This window comes from Manis javanica, chromosome 1 (genome assembly GCF_040802235.1).
Source record: "Manis javanica isolate MJ-LG chromosome 1, MJ_LKY, whole genome shotgun sequence".
NCBI classification, from domain to species: Eukaryota; Metazoa; Chordata; class Mammalia; order Pholidota; family Manidae; genus Manis; species Manis javanica.
Window position 1 is genome coordinate 41,101,327 of NC_133156.1, and position 21,584 is coordinate 41,122,910.

The following is a 21,584-nucleotide window of genomic DNA, read 5'->3' on the forward strand; positions in this document are numbered from 1 at the left end:
AAGCAGGGATTTACAGAAAAGCTAGAACCACGAGGGTATCCAGCCCTAACAGCTGAATAGTTTCCTTCCTAAAGAAAGCTTAGCTACCACAAACCATCAACGTATATAGCAAATATTTACAAACCACACAGGAAGAAGAAAGCCTTTGTTATGTACGGTGGGACAAGTTTGGGTCCAAAATAATCCACAAAGGAAGGATACATTCCTCACTGCACCAAATTTTGCAAAAAATGACTTTCCTATGCTAGTGTAGCATTTGGTATCTGTTTGCTTCCTGACTAGTTAATTCCAACTTTGAGCATTTAGTCTTTTTCTATATGTGGGTGCTCAATAACCACTTTTTCAAAATGGTAAGACAAGAGAGCTGGCTTTGGCTTTTATGTAGAACTACTTAAAATAATGTGACTTATCTGGTGAGACCACTATTATTAGTGATAAAAATTTTCTAAAACTTTCAGGTTTCCACAGCTGAACAAAGAACAAATTTCCTTCCTTTCATTGGGAATAACTATACTGTAATTATCTTAATGTTTGAGGTTATGTTTCACAACTGTCTCTTAACAACTCCATATCTTCAAGTGTTACTAAACGTCAGATGGGGTCAAATGAGGTGGTACTATTTCCTACCTTAAAGGATTCCAATGAGGATTAATAGTTCAATTAAATGTAAGCCATTTTTCTTGGCTAAAATTCACTTCATTTACTTCATGTAAGTAATTTGATCTTATTTTTAACTAACAATTTCCTGGAGTTTCGGAATCCTTTCTTTAACTTTAATTTATAATCTCAATGTTAAGATGACCCAGCCAATTATTTGAAAGCTATTTATATCAAGTAAACTGTGGAATCTAATGTTTACCCTCATGGAGTTTTATTTGTCTTTTTCTAAGGTAAAGATATTAATGTCCCATACGAATGTTCACCAAAGGGTGACCTCAGCAGAGGAAGTTTTAACAGTCAATGGAGAAGTGAAGTTTAACTAGTATCCCTTGCTTGAGCTTTTTCTGAAAGAACTTTTTTACAAATACTCCAAAGTTCAGTAGTAAGATGCAAAGTATCTCTCCTCTTTTCCCTACACCCCTTCTTTGTACAGCATGAAGGTATTTATTAACATATTAATGACTCATTCTAACCATTACCTATTTTCAGCTTTATTTAACCACTACCCAAAAATTCTGAAGGAGAAATATTCAGGTATTATGGCTTCATTAAAAATAGCTTCTGGGGAAAACTAGGTGAAGTATTCAAGAGACCTCTCTGCACTATCTTTGCAAATTCCTGTGAATCTATAAAATGTTTTAAAACTAGCAATCTTAATAAATTAGGAGTAATGAGTGCCAAAATTTTGAGCTTTGACTGAACAAAGCCTTTATTCACCCACTTGTAGGCTTTACAAAAGTATGGTATTTACTTAAGACTTCTAGCATTACCAGTCAATCCTGTACCTAAATATGCTTTACTTCTTGGAGTGAACCTCATAACATTATCCAAATTCCCTTTCCAAAGGAATACCTCAAACAAAACAAAAAATGTATACCAACTCTTACTCTTATTCTGAAAGTGTTTTCTTAAATATTGACATAGTATTCATCAGTGTTAACGTCATAGCAACCTCAAACTCATCTCTGACCTAGGATTATATTCTCTTCCTTCCTGCTTGCAGCAGTTTAAATAGTGCACAACTGATTCTCATTTTCTTCCAATTCTGGTTGCTAAACTCCAATTTTAGGAGATTTTTTTTTTTTAATATTATATACCAACGATAGAGACACAAAAAACTAAGGCATTCTATTTTAGGCAAGCAAAGAGAGGTCCTGAGGAATTTAGTGCTCAGAGAAAGTTCAGGAGGGTTAGTTCAAACAGGATCCAGTGTTCTGGCTAGAGCAAACCTCCCTCCAACAAACGGATCAAGAAAAAACAAAGAAACTTTTCTTCCCAGAATTCTTTTCTCTTAACTCACAGTAGAAAAAAATTACATGCAATTAACCATGCGAAAAATAATTTCCAGATTTACTTCACTTCAAGCATGTTTTCAGGAATTACCATTTCCTTAGATTAACAACAGGTTAAATCATAAAGGAGGGAAAACTGTGAAGCAAGCTTACTCTGGTTCACATTTTATCTCTGTGATATTGGTTATTATGTCAACATTTAATCCAGGACAAATGAAATTAATTCAACAGCTACAAGCAATGGAAAATTTTACAAAATAAAAATGTACATCTATGCTTCAAAAAAATTAAAAATGAACCAGCACCCCCACTTCTGGGTATACATCCAAAATAATTAAAACAGTGTCTCAAAGAGATATGTGCAGTCTTGATGTTCAAAGCAGCATTATTCACAATAGCCAAAAGGTAGAAATAACCCAAGTGCCCATCAATGGACAAATGGTAAACAAAATGTAGTATATACATGCAATGAGTGGAATGTTATTCAGCCTTGAAAAAGGAAATCCTGTCATATGCTACAACATGGATGAAACTTCAGAAATTACACTGTGATCACAAAAAGATATTACACAACTCCACTTAAATAAGATAACTAAGGTAGTCAAATTCACAGAAACAAAGTAGAATGGTGGTTGCCAAGGCTTGGTGGGAAATGGAAAACAGGGAATTGTTTAATGGGTATAGTGTTTCAGTTTTGCAAGATGAAAAAGTTCCAGAGTTTGATTTCACAGCAGTGTGAATGTACTTAACGCTACTTAATGAACTACACACTTTAAAGTGGTTAAGAGAGTACATTTTGTGTTTTCTGCCACAACTGAAATTTTGTAAAAATTACCTCTATCAAATGTACAGGGGAAAGTTGATGAGCAGTGTTACTTTTGTGGTAATAAAGGAATGATTAGTACAAGGGAAGTAACAGTAACTGCTGGGGATAAAAAGACACCACCCACACCAGAGGGAGAACCCAGCAACCGTCCCCAGTAAGGGCAAATGACTATCTATCGCCAAACGTCTCATAAGCAAGTATCAGACAAACCTAACTGAGGAAGAGCCCCTATTATATTCTATATAATATTGTAAATAAATGCAATCGATGGTCATTTACTGGAAGAGGAAAAAAGCTTTAAAAGACAATATTGGAAAAACTGACAAAATAATATGGGCTGTAAATTAGTAAAAGTACTCAGTCACAATGTTTCATGAATTTGAAAACTATTCTGTGGTTATGTATGCAAGTATCTTTGATCTTAAAAAAGAAATGCTCAATATTAATGGGCAAAGAAGAACAATGTATGCAACTTATTACTCTTAACAGTTCAATGAAAAAAATGTTTAAAAAATGATAAAGCAAATGTAGCAAAATATTAAAAATTAGTGAATCTAGATAGTTTCTAAGAGCTCTGCCATACTTCAAGCTATTTCAGAAGAAAAACTTTAAAATTAGCTTTTAAAAAGCATACTTTTTAATGTTCCTCATGTAATTGTAGATTAATGATACCAAAATAAAAAAATTTTTTATACTTTTAAACTGTTTACTTCAATATCACAAAAAGTTATAGGGCAATGAAAGTATATAAAAAAGAAAATGTGTCCTCCTTACACATAAATGCTAGCAAAATGACCGCCAACTACCACAAAGCACAAAATCAACACTCAAATACAAGGATGCTAATTAGTCAGATAGTATAAAATTAGATCCCAGCCCAAGGACCCAACTTATGAGGTAAGACCAGAATGGTCCTTGCCAAGAGGCCACAGACTTCACAGGGAAAAGAAATCACTGTGGGTTAGTGATCGGCAATGGGCTTTGAAAGAAACAGACTACACCAAGACGGCCCAAGCAAATCAAGTGAAGATCGAAATGAGTGAAGAGTGGTTACACATTTTTCAGCGAAAGTTGGTTTGATAAAGTTAAAGCACTGAGTAGGTGTGGTAAAAGGGAGCACATTATCAGATGCAGTGTTAAGAACCACCAGTCAACAATCTGATTCCTTTTCTACATGAATGGGGTAAGGATTCAGAGCTTAGAACAAGCAAAAAGGATAATCCACCTGGCAGAAAGAGAAGAAGACATGTTGGTGATTGTATAAAAAAAGAGCGTGTTGTTAAGGATGGTCAGGTAAGGGTGAGGAAGGTGAAGAATACTAGTCTCCTAGCAGGTGAGGCCAAGACAGTGAAGTCTTCTGATCAAATTAGTGATGGGCCCCAAAGCGTCTAGTCTGGTGCCATCATTTAGTAAGTAAAAAGAAAAGCACATAAATATCTTCCTTTCCCTAACTTTAAAATGTGTTATTCTCAACTGTGAGCCTTTTCAGCATTAAGCATGTAGGAAGAGGAGAGACCAATAGAGACTAAGTTTCCCTAATGAGACTGTAACTCTCTCCTCATGCAAGTACCGGTGACTTCCTCAGTCATACACCCGAAGGGGCTAGCAGGAAAAAAACAGAGAAACACCCAACACCATCCATTATGCAAGCAACACCTAGTTATCACTATCTAATCCCTAGTAAAATACAAATGGCACCTTCCTCATTAAAAGGGGAAAGTTACACATCCCAGGTACTACCCTGAAGCTTCTACAGTTCCTTTTCAAGTACGTTAAAGATGCAGGCCACAATACAACAGAATTTAGGTTGAGTGGCTGTTCAAGCAACCCCATATTAAACAGCTGCTGTCACATTCATCCTAGTTCTGCCACTTAATAGCTACTTCATAAAATAGTTAAAACACTTCTACAGCATTTTCTATGTACCACACACTATTCTAAGTAGGCATTTTACATTAATTGGTTTAATCATCACAACACCCCTAATATTAAAGTGCTGTCACTATCCTCACTTAAATTTGATGAAACTAAGGCACAGTGTCAAGGCACACAATCTTGACAAAATTGTCATCAAGATTAGTAAGAAATACACATAATTGCTTACCAAAAGGCCTACTACACATTAAGTAAAATACATGGTAGCTATTACATTAAAATGTAAATGTATTCAATTTTATAACTGTAAACACGTCTTTTCCCTGTGAAGTCTGTGGCCTCTTGGCAAGGACCATTCTGGTCTCACCTCGTAAGTTGGGTCCTTGGGCTGGGATCTAATTTTATACTATCTGACTAATTAGCATCCTTGTATCTGAATGTTGATTTTGTGCTTTATTTATTTCACTTGGTGGTCAGTTTGCTAGCATTTATGTGTAAGTAGGACACATTTTCTTTTTTATATACTTTCATTTGCCCTATAAGTTTTTGTGGAATTGAAGTAAACAATTTAAAAGTATATATTTTTTTAAATTTTTATTTTGGTATCATTAATCTACAATTACAAGAGGAACATTACGAAGTATACTTCACTAGTGTGTGCCTTCCCTAGATCACACAACTAGTTTAGCGATTAAACCAGGATATGAACCTAGGCAGTCAGCCCAATGTCAGGTTCTTAACTATGCTATTACTGCCTCCCCTCATTTCATCAAGTTAGCCCCTTTTCTCCACCTCCACACTAAGGGAGTGGAATAGCTAACAGGTCCACATGCTCTTTCCTGAACCCCATGACAGGCTTCAGAATTCTGAATTTTTCTGGTTTTCAGAAGTTAATAAACACCCTATTATCAAACATATTAATATTTCAGCAGTAAATGAAATGAAAGAACAATCACACTAAATGGGATAAATAGATCACATAATTTCAATCAGGTTAGGTTTTGCCACCAAAGAAGTTCCCTTTTCAGAGCTTTTTGTATATTGGAATTGCAGTTAAGTAAATTGATAAAACTGTCATCAAGATTAATAAGAAATATACATAATTGCTTACCAAAACGCCTAGTACACAGTAAGTAAAATACATGGTAGCTATTATATTGAAATGTAAATGTATTCAATTTTATAACTAAGCGAATGGATGATGTTTTGAATTAAAAGCCCCAAGTTCTACAAAGGCAATTTGCAGGCACTTGGGTACCCAAATGGGTAAAAACAGAGGGAGGATGACTTTAGCAACACAAAACAGAACAAGCACCAATTATTAACTAGAATACCAGGAAGTATTTTCTAAAATTAACTGATGGGGAGGGGTGCTACATAAAGTGTTAAAAGAACATTAACATTTCTCTACCCATAAGAATTTATTCGATCTTTTAAAAGGTCTATTCAATCCTCTTTAATAAAATCATGTGGTGGTTAGACTTCAAGCTCCCATACATGTACCTTCAAACAATCCTCTAAAAACTTACCTGGATGACCAGGTTTGAAAATAAAAATGGAAACAACTGTAGAGAGAGGAAACATTTTTGCTTCAGTCTTTAAAAGCAAAAATAGTAATAACATCTGTATGGTATTCAAATTATTTAACTCCCTAATAGGAAATTCTTCTTTTAAAATAACCATCTAAGAAAAGTGTGATAACCACAGACTGGGAAAATGTTTTTAAGAGCAAATAAACCTTGACTTCACGTTGGTACATCACTTAAAGCAAATACTTGACAGTTTCCCAAGAAAATGAACACTGGTGTAAAAGATCTGTTTAATTATTAATGTAAATAACTCATCAGTTTTCAAACACTTGGACAGAATTCCCTGGGTCCTTGGCCCTAAGATACCAATAAGCAGTTTGAAGTTTCCTATGTTTCCATTATGATTTTGATGTACTTTCAGTATTTCTTTTTATTACTGTTGTCCAATAGGGTCCACCATACAGAGTCCTAAGTTATTTCTTAATAGATGGACTCTTTTAAAAAGCCATTTATTTATTTCACTATTCCTATTTTACCCAAAAAAGTTTCTCCAACAACTTACTGTATTTTGTTTGGTCTTCCAATTCAATCATCCAGCACTAAATGAATGATTATCCTGTGCTTGAGCTTCAAATCTGACTTTTGTGACCTCTCATGAACAAGTGGACTCCACGTTGCTAGAGCCAGGCCAACCAAGGCAAAACATTTAACATTTCATACATGAAGAAGAAATCCCATTTTCAAAAACGACCAAAAAGGTCACTAAATTAAACTGCAGAGCATTCATCCATGAAAACAAGCAGCTGTTGCCTGGGCTGAGTTAGGAACAGAGAGCACTACCATTCCTACTTACTAGGGGTAACTCCTCACCAAAATTATAAATTATGGTAATGGTAAGTATAGTTAAGTGTATTAAAACAGAATTGTTTTCAAACCTTAGAGAATTGTGTATCATTCAAAAAGGCATCTTCAGTATACCTACTAGTATGTGCCACTTAAAATTTTAGGCAATTTATTTAATCTGAGCCTCAGTGTCTTCATCTGTGAAATGGGAATTAACGGAATTTACTTGATTGCATTTTTTCCAGAGAGTAAAATTAAACAATGTATACAAAGTGCTTTCTACAGTGCCTAGCATAGGGTGGGAAATACATAGTAGCTATTATTATAGAAGTAAAACTTGCCAACCTTTCTAGATGATGGAAACATGCAGAAAAGTAAAATCAAGTATTATGAAGGTACAAGTTTTAAAAGACTAAAAACCACTATTCTACTCTACGTGACTAAATGAAACTGGTCCAAATGGAGAGAACATTTCGAAGTCTAATTACCAGTTCTACAGTAAGTATGTGTGATCCATCCCCACATGTACTGCTTACTTTGTAATTATATCCCACGTGAAATTAACCAGTAACTTTTAAAACAGGTTTAACAAAATTTTGGTCCTATTTTGGCAACACTACATCCTAAAAATCAGTTATCTCCAAATATGGACCAAGAATTACTGCATCAAAATCACCTTGTTAAAAATGCTCAGAAAGAGTGGAGCTCAGAAATCCTTTCTTTCCCCCAGAAATCTTAAACATATGTGTTTTGAGGACCACTGCCCAGATGTACTTTGCAAGAACATTCCATATTCAATCCACCCAAAGTATAATTTAACCTCCATTTGCTTTCTTGCAAGACCTTCCACTAGGGGAAGCTCTGTTCTGGTGTGCCTGAATTAATTTGGGAATTTAGGGAGAACAGAGCCAATAAGTACAAGAAATAAGGATGCGCCTCATAGGCACAAATAATACTAAGAAAATCTTTCATTTTTTTATCAAGGTGAAATTAACTCAGCTGTAACAGAAGATGAGCACATAATAATACAGTCATTAATAGCCCCCCACAGGAAAACTGGCCTTAGGAAGATTAAACCTCATTTTAAGAGCTTTGCTTTAAAACAATACAGTGAGGTATGGTCTTTCTTACACAAAAAGGGCTAAAAAGTAATCTCATTAGAACCCTCAAATCCATAAAACATGTTTGGCATAGTTTATGTATAACACATCTAGTTAGTTTATAAAATTTAGTTATAAAACTTACTTTATAATATCAAGTTACATGATTCTTTACTTCAGAATAGGTTTTTAATGTCCAAAAATTAATCACTTCCAAAAAAATCACAGTCCAACATGCACTGAAGAGCTCACTCTGTCAATACAATATATTAGGGTAGCAAGTGGGGGTGTAAAGCCATCTGGGTCAGAAAGTGATTGGCATCTACCTCTATGCTACTTAGCCATGGGAACACTTTACCAACACCTTGGCATATAAGCAGAATAATCACCCAAAAATACTTAAATGTTTTTAATATGTACAACTCAACTCAACACAGTCATTCAAGCATACTACACCTGAGGGCCTAAATTCTCAACCTGGACGCTTAGTGTAAGCTACTGATACCACTACTCACTGCTTCACTAGAATGGCTGTATAATATTCCCACCAAAAGTAGGGCTATTGCACCATATGTTTCATGGTCTCTGTAAAGAATAAAAATCATTGTCTTGGTTTATAGTTCCTTTAAAAATGAGTAAATTTTCTAAAAATTGTTTTAAGAACTTAGTGAAATCTGAAGTTTTCTAAAGAAATCACCTCAATTCTTTTTAATGCAACACATATACACAGAAGAAGCCAATATTTGTAAAAGATCAATTCTGAAATACAACTAGAAACAACCTTTAATAGGCATGTATGACAAAATTTAAATGCACAAGGATTTTCAAACATAAGCATTTAATTCATGATTTTTAGTTTATATCAGGTCCAAAAAATAGAACTCTTTCTAGATTTTTCAGGATTTCAAAGTGGATTTATAAGTACTTTTTAAGATGTATACAATGGTAATAAACAGTTTATATGATCCCTCTGTGTAGAAAGAAAACCACAGGTCCCAGTAAACTCTATCCTTTCAAGTATGGACAGAGAAGACTAAGAAGCTGCGGACATTTGCCCTTTGCAGATAACCTTGACTGGTTAAATTTTTCTGTATTTGAAATTACTAAAGTTGGAAGTGTGTTTAAGGGATAGGTCTAAAAGTATGCAGACAGGAAAGAGATATCCACATCATTTCTACTGACCCAAAACGAGATGAGAGGCTTTCAAAAGAGGCCTTCAGAGGACTGTTGCCACCCCTTTGGTTTGCTCCTGAGGGAAAAGAACTATTTTTAAAACATTATGAAAATGAATCCAAAGGGGTGCAACCAGAAAAGAATCCAGAACATGGAAAATCCTTCCAAAGTGTCTATTATTTAACAAATAAACTGTTAATAAAAGTAATGGTAGAACTATAGACGAAAAGTTTATAAAACTTATCAACACTTTGCAATGTATAAATTTTACTTGGATTCCAATCTGAACCAGATTTAGATGTTGCCTGAGATTAATTTTGAGACAATCTGTAAAATTTTAACAATTACTGGATATCTGACATAAAGAAATTGCTGCTATTATTTTAAGTCTGGTAACAGTGGTGCAGTTGTGTTTTTTTAAAACTTTATAGAGCTCTATGCTGAAATACATATGGTAAAGAGGTATGTTTAGAATTAGCTTCAAAATAATCCAGTGGAAGTGGGCATATAATGAAACAAATTTCACTAATAGTTGATAAATGTCAAAGCATGGGTGAGATTTACAGAGGTTCACTGTTACAAAAGTAAGGTTCAACCACTGATTTATTATTGTCTAAAGAAATCATTATGAGTTTAGCATCCCGAACGAATGCTTATTATATAATGCTAAATAAAGAAACACATGTACCTAAGTCAAAATTCAAAAGCATAAGGTTAAGGAAGCAAAAGAATAGGAAACCAAACTCAACTTGTGGGTTAGCTGATTATTTTTATCTGCTACTATTAGACTACTGTCATTAGACATTGCTAATGAATTTGGGGATAGACAACCTAAGAAGGGTGGGTATAAAACAGTGCTCAGCTTAAACTAGAAAATGCACTAAAGCTAATCAGTTTCAAACAAATACTACATGTTATATAAAATCTGTCCTAACCAGATATTCAAATACCCTCATTTTTAGGGTGACCATGTCATTTATCGGCCAAAGCAAGCTACTCTGACAAAAGAGCAAGTTAATCAAATCAAGATGGTAGAGGACTCCCAGACCACCTTGTCACCCCACTCACTTTACATATATATAAAAGTGAGGCATAAAGTTTGTTTGCTTGTTTGTGTTTTCAGTGAACTACCTGAAGTCAAAAATGAATCAGCCTCTTAAGAACCAGAAAGAATGGAACCCAAAGTGGCAAAGATTTGCCCAGTCAATGTTAACTGGAGAGGCCAGTACTACAAGTCAGAAACCAAGTAACCTGACACTCAGATCAATCTACTATTTAGTACCACTTTCTTTTTTGTCTTTATTTACATGTGTCCTGCTCCTTTTTCCACACACAAAAAAGAATATCCTCAAAAATATGTTCTTCAATCAAGTAACTCTAAAAATAAGGCAAAAAACACCTTGACAGGAAAAAAGAATGTTCAATGTTCATAAAAGTGCTCTCTTCATCCATCTACATAGGTATGAAATCCTATACTGCACTATTACAAACTCTCTCTACATGGTGGACAGCTCTTCCAACTTCAAGACATTTCTGTACCATGCATAGTCAGAATAAAATGATTAATTAAAGCAGTTACTGGCCCTTCTGAAGACCAAAGAAATGCACACACACAGTGAAACACTTAGTAATCTTCTAAGAGTTAATTCTTTCCTATCACTGAACAGACAAGAACCAAGTCTTCAAAGCCTACTTGTGTTCCCCAACATACAACTAAGGAAATGGGGATTCTCCAGAGCAGAAGGTTCCATGGCTATTAGCTGACTAAAGAATCTGCTTGGCTCCAACAGCCATATCCTCTGTATTATCCAAAACATCTGCTGAAACCAAGATAAGCACTAATTTCAGAAACATGCAATTCTTCACTTAACTGCTTAAGAGTATTTGTCAGCCCAACTAACTTTCCAATATGGAAGTAGAAAAAGCATAGGCTTTAGAATCAGATCAACCTACATTTGAATCCTTGCTTTGACATTTACATTCTAAGTGACTGGCCAAATTAAATGAACCCCGATTTCCTCCTATACAAGTGAAAAGTTACACAACCAGTTATAAAGACTAAAGCATGTGGCACAATGCTTGGTACCTAACAAGCACTACTCAAACAGGAAGCTCTTGTTATTTTTACCTAAAGGTGTAATTTAATGACAATTCAAATAGGATAAGCTATTTTTAAATCAACTGATGACTATGGTCTTAAGATGTATAGTGTCCATTTAAGAGTATAAAGAGTTATCTCGTGGATCATCAGTTAACTCCAAAACTGCACATCAAAGTATGCAATCCAGGTAAGCACAGATTATAAAATATATTGGCAGATCCATTTTTCAAAATTATATTAAATTATGAAAAAGGGACTTAACTAGTCGATTATTAGTCCAATAATAATTCCTTTAAGTGCTAAGTTTTAAAAACACTGAGTGTTTTATTTCCCACCGCTTCCATAAAGGGTGCTTCCCACAAAAACACTAGAAGGCAGGAACTGTGACTCATACATACAATATTCTCAATACCTAGAAGGGTGCCTTACACACAGATATGTTCAGTAAGTATTTGTTGAATGAAACATTGATATGGTTCCCGTAATGGCTTTTTAAAAAAAATATTTTAATGACAGGATCCCTTCACTTCAAAACATGAAAACATAAAAGGTTCATAATAGCTCCCCCAGCAAAAGAAATTGCTGTTTATGAGCACTGTTGGCACATAGACCAAAATTCATAATTGCAATTCCCTACCAAAGAAAAAAATAATACACAAACATAATGTGCACCTTAAAACAGGAAAGCGCTATCCAACCATTTCCAGAAACAACTTACCTTTTTGCACCTTCCTTTTGCAGATTTGAAATCCAGATTCTCACACAATCACTGGCCTTCACTTCTGTTTGATTCAACAGCATTCACACTACTGAGTCTCTTTCGCTGTTAAACACATCAGTAGAAAGTGCACTGGTCTTATTCTGCTTTCTAACAATGAAAACACAAGTGCAAAAGTCCTAACCCAAAATGCTTAATCAATTTTTTTTTAGAAATTAATTAAACACAGTAGAGAAGTTAATTGTAAAGTCTCCCATCTTTTCCCCCAAACACCGTACTTCAGTATGTATATGAAATGGCTTTTTCCCCCAAATGGGAAGAATCTTGTGACTTGCTGAGAGGGCTAGGAGTTAACAGTAAAACATACTAAAATAAGCCATTTCCAAACAGGTGAGATACATCAGTGTGTGTGCTGTTGCAGGAAACAGAATGGAGAGCCGTGAATGGGAGTCTCTGCACTTCATATCTGCAAAAGAAGAGAATAAAAAGGTTAACTTAACTCGACTTAGGACAGATGATCTTCTTTACCTGTTTAAATAAAGCAACACCCATAAACATTCTACATAAAAGATCAAGACGTACTGGTTAAGACAGGTTTGTGGGTGAACTGAACCTTCCTGTCCTTAATACAGAAATTTGAACTGTCACTACAGTATGAGAAGTCAGTATCTGAACACTTTTCATACCACACTATCTTGATATTATAGGTTAAAAATATTCTGATCTCTCCTTTAGACTATCATTATAATTAGCCAAATGGGCTTCCCTATTGAAGAATTACAGAGTAATTAGTTCTAACAGTAAGGATAACGGTCAAAAAAGGCTCATTTGTAACAAATGCTCTTCCCCCAAAAGGACTGACAGTTAACCTTTGGGGAACAACAATGCAAACCTCCTTTCTCCAACTCGTTAAAGGTTAGTTTGAGAACAGAACTGCTTACAAGCAATCTTCCCCAGCCCAGTACTCTGTTGTCTGCAAAAATCCTTCTGCTTTTTTGCATTAACCAACCCGCCCCAGTGTTAGAGAGCCGGGGTCGGGGTGAGACCCACGGGCCGGTCATGCCTCCGCGCTCCCCCGCCGGCGGCACACCTGCCCTAGCAGGCGCCCACCTGGGGTAGCGCCCACCTGGGGTAGGGCCCGCCCTCTCCCAGCCTCGCGCGCCGGTCCCACTCGGAGCGCGCGCCGCGCGGCACCCGCGGGCGGAGCAGGCGGCGGGGCGCCGGGAGCCCGGGGTGAAGGGGCCGCGGCGGCCCCTCCCTCCCTGAGGACCGACAGGACCCGGGCGCCCCGGAACGTGCTGTGGGCGGGCGCGGTACCTTTTGGACAGATCCATGAGGACCCCGGAGAAGAGCTTCTCCCCGAGGCGGAACGACACGACAAGCGCGTCCTCAATGATGTGGTCCAGCGTGACCCGCACCTCCGAGCCGGGAATCAGCTGCGACACGGCGGAGTCCCCGCCCGCCGGCGGCACGAGCGCCGGGGCTGCGGGCTGGGGCGGCGGCGGCTCCTGACGCCCCTCGGGAGCCGAGGGCTGCTCGGGCGGCGGTACAGGGGAAGGCGAAAAGTCGGGTCGTTCCTGGGGTGCGGCAGCCGCCGGCTCCACCGCCCGGGCGGGAAGCTTCTCCTCAGCCTCCAGCTCCGGCCCCGCCGCCTCTGGGCTGCGGGCGAGCTCCCCCGGCGGTGGCGGCGGCGGCGGGAGCCGCGGCTCGTCGGCCTGAGAGGAAGACTGCTGCCCGTCGGCCTCGCCGTCCGGCACAGATGCTTCAGTGGCCGTGACCGGGAGGGGGTCAGTACCGGCCTCGCTGCCGGGGATGGGCTCCATCTCCGGCTCGGCCTCGCCTGCGCCCCCCTCCCCGGGGGACGCTGCAGTCGCTGCCGCCTCTGCAGCCACAGCCGCCATTTTCCTCCTGGCTTCTCCCTCCTCCAACTCAGGCTGCAGCGGCGGCGGCAGCACTGCTTGGTTCCCTGGGCCTTCCCCTCCCTCCCGCGAACAATTTTGTCCCGCCCTTTCACTGATGCTCGTTATTGACACCGCGCCATTGGTTCCGTCCTACACCCCTCCCGCACTTATGATGTTCCATTGGCTAGATGGGGACGTCTGTCTTCAGTCAGTCCTTGCCTCCCATACAGAGTAGGAACTTCTCATTGGCCGGATGAGTTGTCAAATGTAGAATCTTAGTAGAGGAGTCAGGGGGCAGGGGAAGTCACAAAAGCTGAGCCATATACTTATTGCCTCTTTCTATTTGCTGGAAGAGGAAATAAGGTTTTATGATTGGCCTACGTTCCTGCCCGTTATTAGCCAGGCCTTCAGCTGTCTGATAGAGGGATCACGTAGCGTGTCACCTCTTTCAAAGGGGACCGAGGGGAGGAGTAAAGAGAATGCTGTGGGAGGCGGGGACAGCTTCCCAAGAATCTCTGCGCCGAGGTCCTTAGAATAAATGTTATTTCTAGGCGCCGACCTTCTTGCAGCTGCTCTGGGGCACGACAAGCTTATTTGAGAAGGACAACCAAAGTTTGAAAAACACTTTTTGAACTACTTCTATGCTAGGCACTGTTAAGTGCTGGGGATAGAATGATGTGCAAGATTATCCATAACCAGTCACTCCAGCCCCCACACAAGTAGTGTTTTCCTTGGCTTCTCTCCACTTTCTAGGAATAATGCACTTACTTATTTGAAAGTAGGAAAATGCTAATGAGAAGAGGAGAGACACGATGCACACTGGATTAAGCTGATGAATATTCCAGAGAACAGTCCTGAGGCATTGCTGGACTTCCATGTGAACACAGTTTTCTCTCCAAATTCACTGGAAAGTGAGTACATCTAGCTCCTTGCCTAAGACTTTTTCTTTCCTGGCCTCTCCTATGTCAGGTACATAAAGTCTCTCTTTTCAGTGTCCTAATGCACCTACTTCTGTATTTCCATATTAAGTCTCTTGGATCCTTATGTATGGAAGACTCTACCCAACCCATTTCTCTCAGATTGCATCTCAGAGACAGCCTTTTCCCCAGAAGAGATTATAGGCACTGAGAATGCCTACAGGTGGGAGGAAAGAAAAGTTGCCTGCATTAAGGGGAGTAAAAAAATGAAATTGTAAAGAATAATTACAGTTAACATTTATTGCCAGGTATTAGACACTTAGCATCCATCTCATTTAATCCTTACAATACTCCTGTGAGGCAGGTACTACCATTATATCCATTTTATAGATAAATTGAGGCACAAAGAGGGTGCTCAAAGTCATTCAGCTAGTAAGTTACAGAGTCAGAATTCCAGTTTTACATTGAAAGGACTGAAAATGGCAAAAAGTAAATATCACCATATGTTCTATTTCAACCCATAGAGCTCTTGGGGAAAGACCAGTAGGAAATCCCAGTCAAGGCAGGTTCAGAAGTAACAGAGAAAATGAACTGACTGTCTCCTCTGTGTCAGAGAGTTTCCCATAAAGCTCTCATTTAATAGCATATGAGTTAAATCTTCTCCCACTTTTACAGATCAGGGAACTGACTTTTAACCAGGTTAAATATCTTAAAGGTCACACAGACAGCTAGCAGCAGATCCTATCTAACCAAGATCTTTCCAAGTGTGTGATTATTTCATTTACTTATTTATTGAATAAATAATTTATCAGCTACAGGCTAGATATCTGCAGTAAACATACATGGATCCCACCTTACAGGGTTTTGACCATTATTACTTTGTCTATAGTTTACCATAATCAATTAAGTAAACATAACATATATGAAACTCCCAACCCACATAAAGTTCCCACATTATATAATCTCCCACAGGGAGAAAAATACATTTCAGGTCCTAGGACCTGATTACCTCTTGCAGTAATTCAATATAAGACACTGCAGTGAATCATTTAAGTTAAGGACTTATAGCAGATTCTGGCATACCAAGTCACCCTTCTAAATCACCATCTTCATCCTGCAACTCAAAAGCCTCTACTGGCCCCTTATGTTCATATCAAGGGTACCCTCCTCTGCTTGTCTTTCAAGGACTTCTGTGTCCCTACTCTATCTTTCAAGATCTGTTTTCTATTACTCTTCAAGCTTCCTCATACTGGGAAGATCTGGTCATGCATACTACATCCATTTATTCAACAAGTAAATATTGAAGGCCTACTATGTGTCATTGAGTGATCTAGACAGAAGACATGCAAAAAGAACATTAAAGACTTAGTACATGGCCTCTTGGGGTTTACTTTTCTAATTAGGAAGCTAGAAAATAAGCAGTGAATAAACAAGATGATTACAGATTTGGAACAATGCCATAAAAGAAATAAACAGGGTAAGGGGAAAGGGGGTTGTTGGGGGAGGGGCAGAGAGTGTCTTGATTAGATAAGGTGGTCAGAAAAGACCTGCCTTGAGGACAAGATGTTTTAGCTAAGATACAGAGAATAAGAAGCTAGCTATTTACACTGTCAAGAGTGAACTTTTGGGTCAAAAGAAACAGCCAATTGCTAAAGTTCTGAGGCAAAAGAGGGCTTGGCTTACTGAACAGCAGAAATAAACCGGTGTAATTGAAGAGGAATGAACAAGAGAAGTAGATAAAATGAGGTTGAAAAGGAAGACAAAAGCCAAATCATATTTTTATTGTGCTACAGATACAAAAAAAAAAAGAGAGAGTCTGTCCTCAGGGAGTTCCAAATCTAGTCAGAAGCCAGCTTTCACAGGTGCTATTGTCTCCTAATCCCCCTCTGCATTCAGCCTCCTCCTGGCATAGAATCAGCATAGGAAAGGCTCTTGGTATCTGTGGAATGAACAGCCACATGGTATTTGTGGTTGCACGCGTGGATGGAGAGAGGGTTTGAAGGATAGTTGGAAGGTTAGATGGCATCTTAGTCTGTTCAGGCAGCTAGAACAAAATACCACAGACTGGGTGGCTAATAAACAACAGGAATGTATTTCTTGCAGTTCTGGAGGTTGGAAGTACATGATAAGGGGCCAGTACGGTCAGGTGAGGGCCCTCTCTCATGTTGTAGGCTTCCTGTATACTCACAAGGCAAAAAGGGACAAGACAGCTCTCTGAGGCTTCTTATATATGGGTATTAATCTCATCCGTGAGGGCCCCACCCTCTGACCTAATCACCTCCCAAAGCCCCCACCTTCTAACACCCTTGTAACGTAAGATTTTGCAGGGACACAAACATTCTGACCATAACACATGGGCAGTTGGTTGACTGGACAGTTGATTGAATGGATGGATGGATAGGTAAAGAGATGAATGGCAGATAAAACAAATGCAGCTGACTACTCAAGCAGATCCTCACTGTCACAAGCAGACTTTTATGTGGAGTACTACAGTTTGGTAGCTAAAAACTCAGAGTAGAAGTGAATGAACATGAATCTGACTCCCCAGTTGGTCTCCAACTAGCTGTATAATCTGGACATGATCTTAAATCAAGTTGCTCAACCTCTGTTTCCTCATTTATAAAATATCTTAACATTAACTAACTTCCTATAGGGTTTGTTTGTTTTTAAATTATTTAACATACCTAAAGTGCTTAACACAGACTAAATCAGAGCATAGCTCCATAAGTGTTAGCAACTAGATCTAGAAATCCATCTTATTGTCTCTGGTGTTGACCATACTCCAGGGGCTCTGACTCCCAATACCAAACTTGTGAATGACTAAGTAAAAACCCAAACACTGCTCAAGACAAATGCTGGGCATAGAAGCCACAGGGCATAAATCTGCAAAGAAGTAAAAAGCTAACCTTTTCAAACAATATGGCTTCTCTTTTACTTACCAACTTTACATCTCCCTGTATGGCCCCGGAAGATGACTGGTTAGCCAGAGACAGGTAAGATTCCTCAAGGGAGGAACAACCTAAGACAGGCACAGTCGCAGGGGGGCCATCAGGTGAGAAACTGGGGATACATCAGCCCCCCTGTTTTGAGAGAAATCTTCTGCATCTGTAGATGTTTTAATGCCCTTGTCTAGCTTGGATTAACACATAGTCTACAGGCACACACCTGATCATCTACAATTGCTCTCTTACAACACTAAACTATGTTTTCTACCTTTATCTTGCATCTACCTACCACTTGAGCATTTTATTAAAACTAAAAATAATAATAATAATAAAGGGAGAAACGTGGGATCCACATATAAATCAAGTATAAAAATCAAATGAATATTCATATTTGACCTGATTGTTTATAGTTCATAATGCGTGATCAAAACCAAAAGTTTCTGTGATGACTGCCCTTGTACTATTCACCATGTAAGAACTTATTCACTATGTAAGAATTTGTTCGCCATGTAAGAACTTGTTCGTTATGCTTCAGAAGATTGGAGACTGACGAGAATTAGGCTTGAGATGGATTAATGATTGTGCATTGAGCGTTGACTCCCCTATACAGAATTTTACTGTTGTTAACAACCATTTGATCAATAAATATGAGAGATGTCTTCTCAAAAAAAAAAAAAAAGCTCTCACTTTGAATGGCACTTTGGAGATGGTCTTGGGACAGCAGTCCACCAACTTCCCAGGTTGCCACTTCCTGAATAAAGCAACCTGCCCTTTTCACCAACGCTTGTCTTTTGAGTTTTGGCCTCCTGGTTAACAAGCAGCCAAACTTGGGTTCAGAACCAGGCTATGGCCTGGTAACATCTCTAATAATATAAAAATTATTTTGGAGAAGAGTAGTGTTTATACTTAGCACTGTTGATTAAGTAAACATAAGCAAAGGACCAACTTTTATTGTGTTCAAAAATTTGAGAATATAATATCTGAAGTACCCACCCAAGCGTGAACACTCTACCCTCTCATGACTGCTATTTACCAGATCTCTTATATCATAAAGAATGATGGTGAAGTATCTTTCTCATGGAAACAGGAAACAAATAAAGCAGAAATGACTGAAAAAAAAAAAAAACCCAAACACTGGAGTGTTGGTTCATGGAAAGGATTAAACATAGCTAATTATGGCTTAGTGGTTATTTTTTTTCTGGGCCTGGTCTCTCAGGAAATTGAATTACAAACAGACAACAGCATGGGGAACAGAGACTTAGTTAGGACAAAGAAACTAACTTATCGCACATGGCGGCAAAACCGTAGTGGAAATGAACTGCCCGTCCTGTTCTGGGACTATTTCTGTCTGGGTAACCAACATTTCTTTTCTAAAATCAAATCACTTGCTCCCAGACCAAGACTATAATGGGTAACTATTGACAAACATGGCCATCATTGGCTTTCTGTCCAGGTTCTCAATGTATTGAGGGATCTCTCTAAGAATCACTAAAAAGCTACTTTTAACATATTGTGTGATCCTGTTTATATAAAGTACAAAAACAAGCAAAACAAATGTATGCTGTTAGAAGTCAGGATTGAGATTATTCTTGGTAAGGGAAGGGGACAGTATAGCTAGTGGCTCAAAGGGAATATCAATGGGGTTTTCTGGAATTCTGGTAATTTCCTGTTTATTCATCTTCACACTAGTTACACAGGTATGTCCAGCTTATAAAAAGCCATTGCTTTATATGCGCTTTTCTGTGTATAGATTTGTATTTATTATCTATTACTGATAGTAGCAACATACATTTATTTTATCACAGTATGACTGTGGACAGAAATCCAGGAATGGCTGAGCTGGGTCCTCTGTTAAGGGTCTCTCTCAAGACTATAATCAAGATGCCAACCTGGGCTATATTCTCAGCTGAAAGCTTAACTAAGGGAAGGACTGCTACCAAGCACACTCACATGATTCACTTTCAGGATTCAGTTCTTTGGCGCCTGTAAGCCAGAGGCTGCCCTCAGCTCCTTGCCACATGGGCCTCTCCATAGAACAGTTTATGATTTACAGCTTATTTCATCAAGTGAGCATACAAAGCCAGAGAGAAATGGTGTAAGCAAAGGAGAAATCAGTCTTATAGTCTAATCTCAGAAGAGGCATCCCATCACTTGTGCTGTATTCTGTTCAGAAGCAAGTCACCAGGTTCAGCCCAAACACAAAGGGAGAAGATTATACATGGGCATGAGTACCCAGAGGTAACGATCATTGGGAACTGATTATCACACAATTTAAAGATTTAGAAAAATGAAAAGGAAAAATATTTCAGATGTTCCTCCAAACCTCGCTTCACACCCACATACTTACCCACAGACTCTGCTAAAGCCTCTTGTTCTATGTGGAAGCTCTACGCCCCATGCCACTCGCCCCCCGCCCCCAACAAGTTTGTACTTCAGACTGGCAGGTAGAAGAGGCTATCATGTTTCAAAAGTAAATCCCAATATTGAGAACAATCCCTATAAAAAGAGTATAAAACCCAACCACATAGTAAGCACCTACTATGTACCAAGCAGAGACAGCAGCCAGATGAGCCTGAGGGGACTGAGCACATCAAAGGTGGACATTGTCCTTAGTCACCTTTCTCCACAGCTTCAAGTTTCCTTCACATGCTCCCCTCCCTTCTTTGTATGTTCTCAACACCTGCCATGTCAACAGCTTCTTAAAAATGGATCTCTAGAGCACTGTGATGGAGGGAGTGGCTCTAGGTTGACCATGTTGGTTTACCTGGGACCAAGAGATTTCCTGATCGGATGCAGGATATTTGGTGTTAAAAGTGGGACAGTCCTGGGCAAACTGTGATAATTGGCCAGGCTTTATGCTGTGTCTTTCAGATATGAACGCTGATCCTTGCAATGACCCCAACAAAGAAAGGGAGGCTCAGAGAGGTCAAAGAAAGTTTCCAAAGCTGGATCCTGGGATTAGGGTGGGAATTGGGCCTGTCAGTCTCCATAGAAAGTGCTCTTGGCAACTCTGATCTTCTGGTTGTTTCTTATATTTCCTTAGCCATCCCCTGGGACAGGACCCTTGGGGAAATTTCATATCAGCGTACATTTCTGTCCATCTTTCTATTTCCATGACTGCAGATTAAAGCCAACCTTAGATTTTAAGCACCTGTGATTGTACCCACTGCCTCAAAAAATCCTAAGAACTTTTACTGATGTTTCTCTCATTTGGGTTCTCCCATCATTTCAAATGTAAGTAGCTAATAGATTAGTGGACCCTTATAAAGTACAGACTTAATTTTATAGCTTCCTTAGCATAGTGCTTAGCCAAGTAATGATACTTAATCTTTATCAAGTGCTTACTTCACATCACTAAACTGATTGAAACTTATTATATCCCTATGAGGTACATCCCATAATTATCACCATTACAGATTAGGAAACTTGAGGCACAGAGAAGTTAAGTAAGTTACCCAAGGCCGCACAGTTAGTAAGTATAGATACCAGAGAGTAATACTTATTGGCTCATTGGTTGCCAAGAGCTCTCTGTGTTCTCTCTGGGAAGACTCTCATTTGTCCTGACAACCTTATATGAAGAATGGGTGGTAACCTCAGCTAAAGAGGTACATGTGAAATGACAGCCATCCTTGAGAAACCACAAGCCCAAGATCATTTTGATAGAATTTTTCCTATGTCATCATAGTTTCTTTCTGTCTCGATTT

At 38.7% G+C, this 21,584-nt stretch overlaps 1 protein-coding gene across 8 annotated transcripts in view; it reads right to left on the reverse strand.

The window, feature by feature from the left end:
* The window catches only part of PWWP2A (PWWP domain containing 2A), a 31,368-nt gene extending 17,174 nt beyond the window's left edge, over positions 1-14,194 (reverse strand). For 2 of the 8 annotated variants that reach the window (XM_073231609.1, XM_037025146.2), the window contains exon 1: positions 13,435-14,194. In XM_073231609.1, coding sequence (XP_073087710.1) covers positions 13,435-14,018 — 584 coding nt within the window. In that variant the 5' untranslated portion in view covers positions 14,019-14,194. Of the gene's footprint in view, positions 1-12,117; positions 13,398-13,434 lie in introns of those variants that run through there. The other 6 variants (XM_073231616.1, XM_073231627.1, XM_073231645.1 and 3 more) reach the window with 6 other exon arrangements.
* Between the last annotated feature and the right edge of the window lie 7,390 nt (positions 14,195-21,584).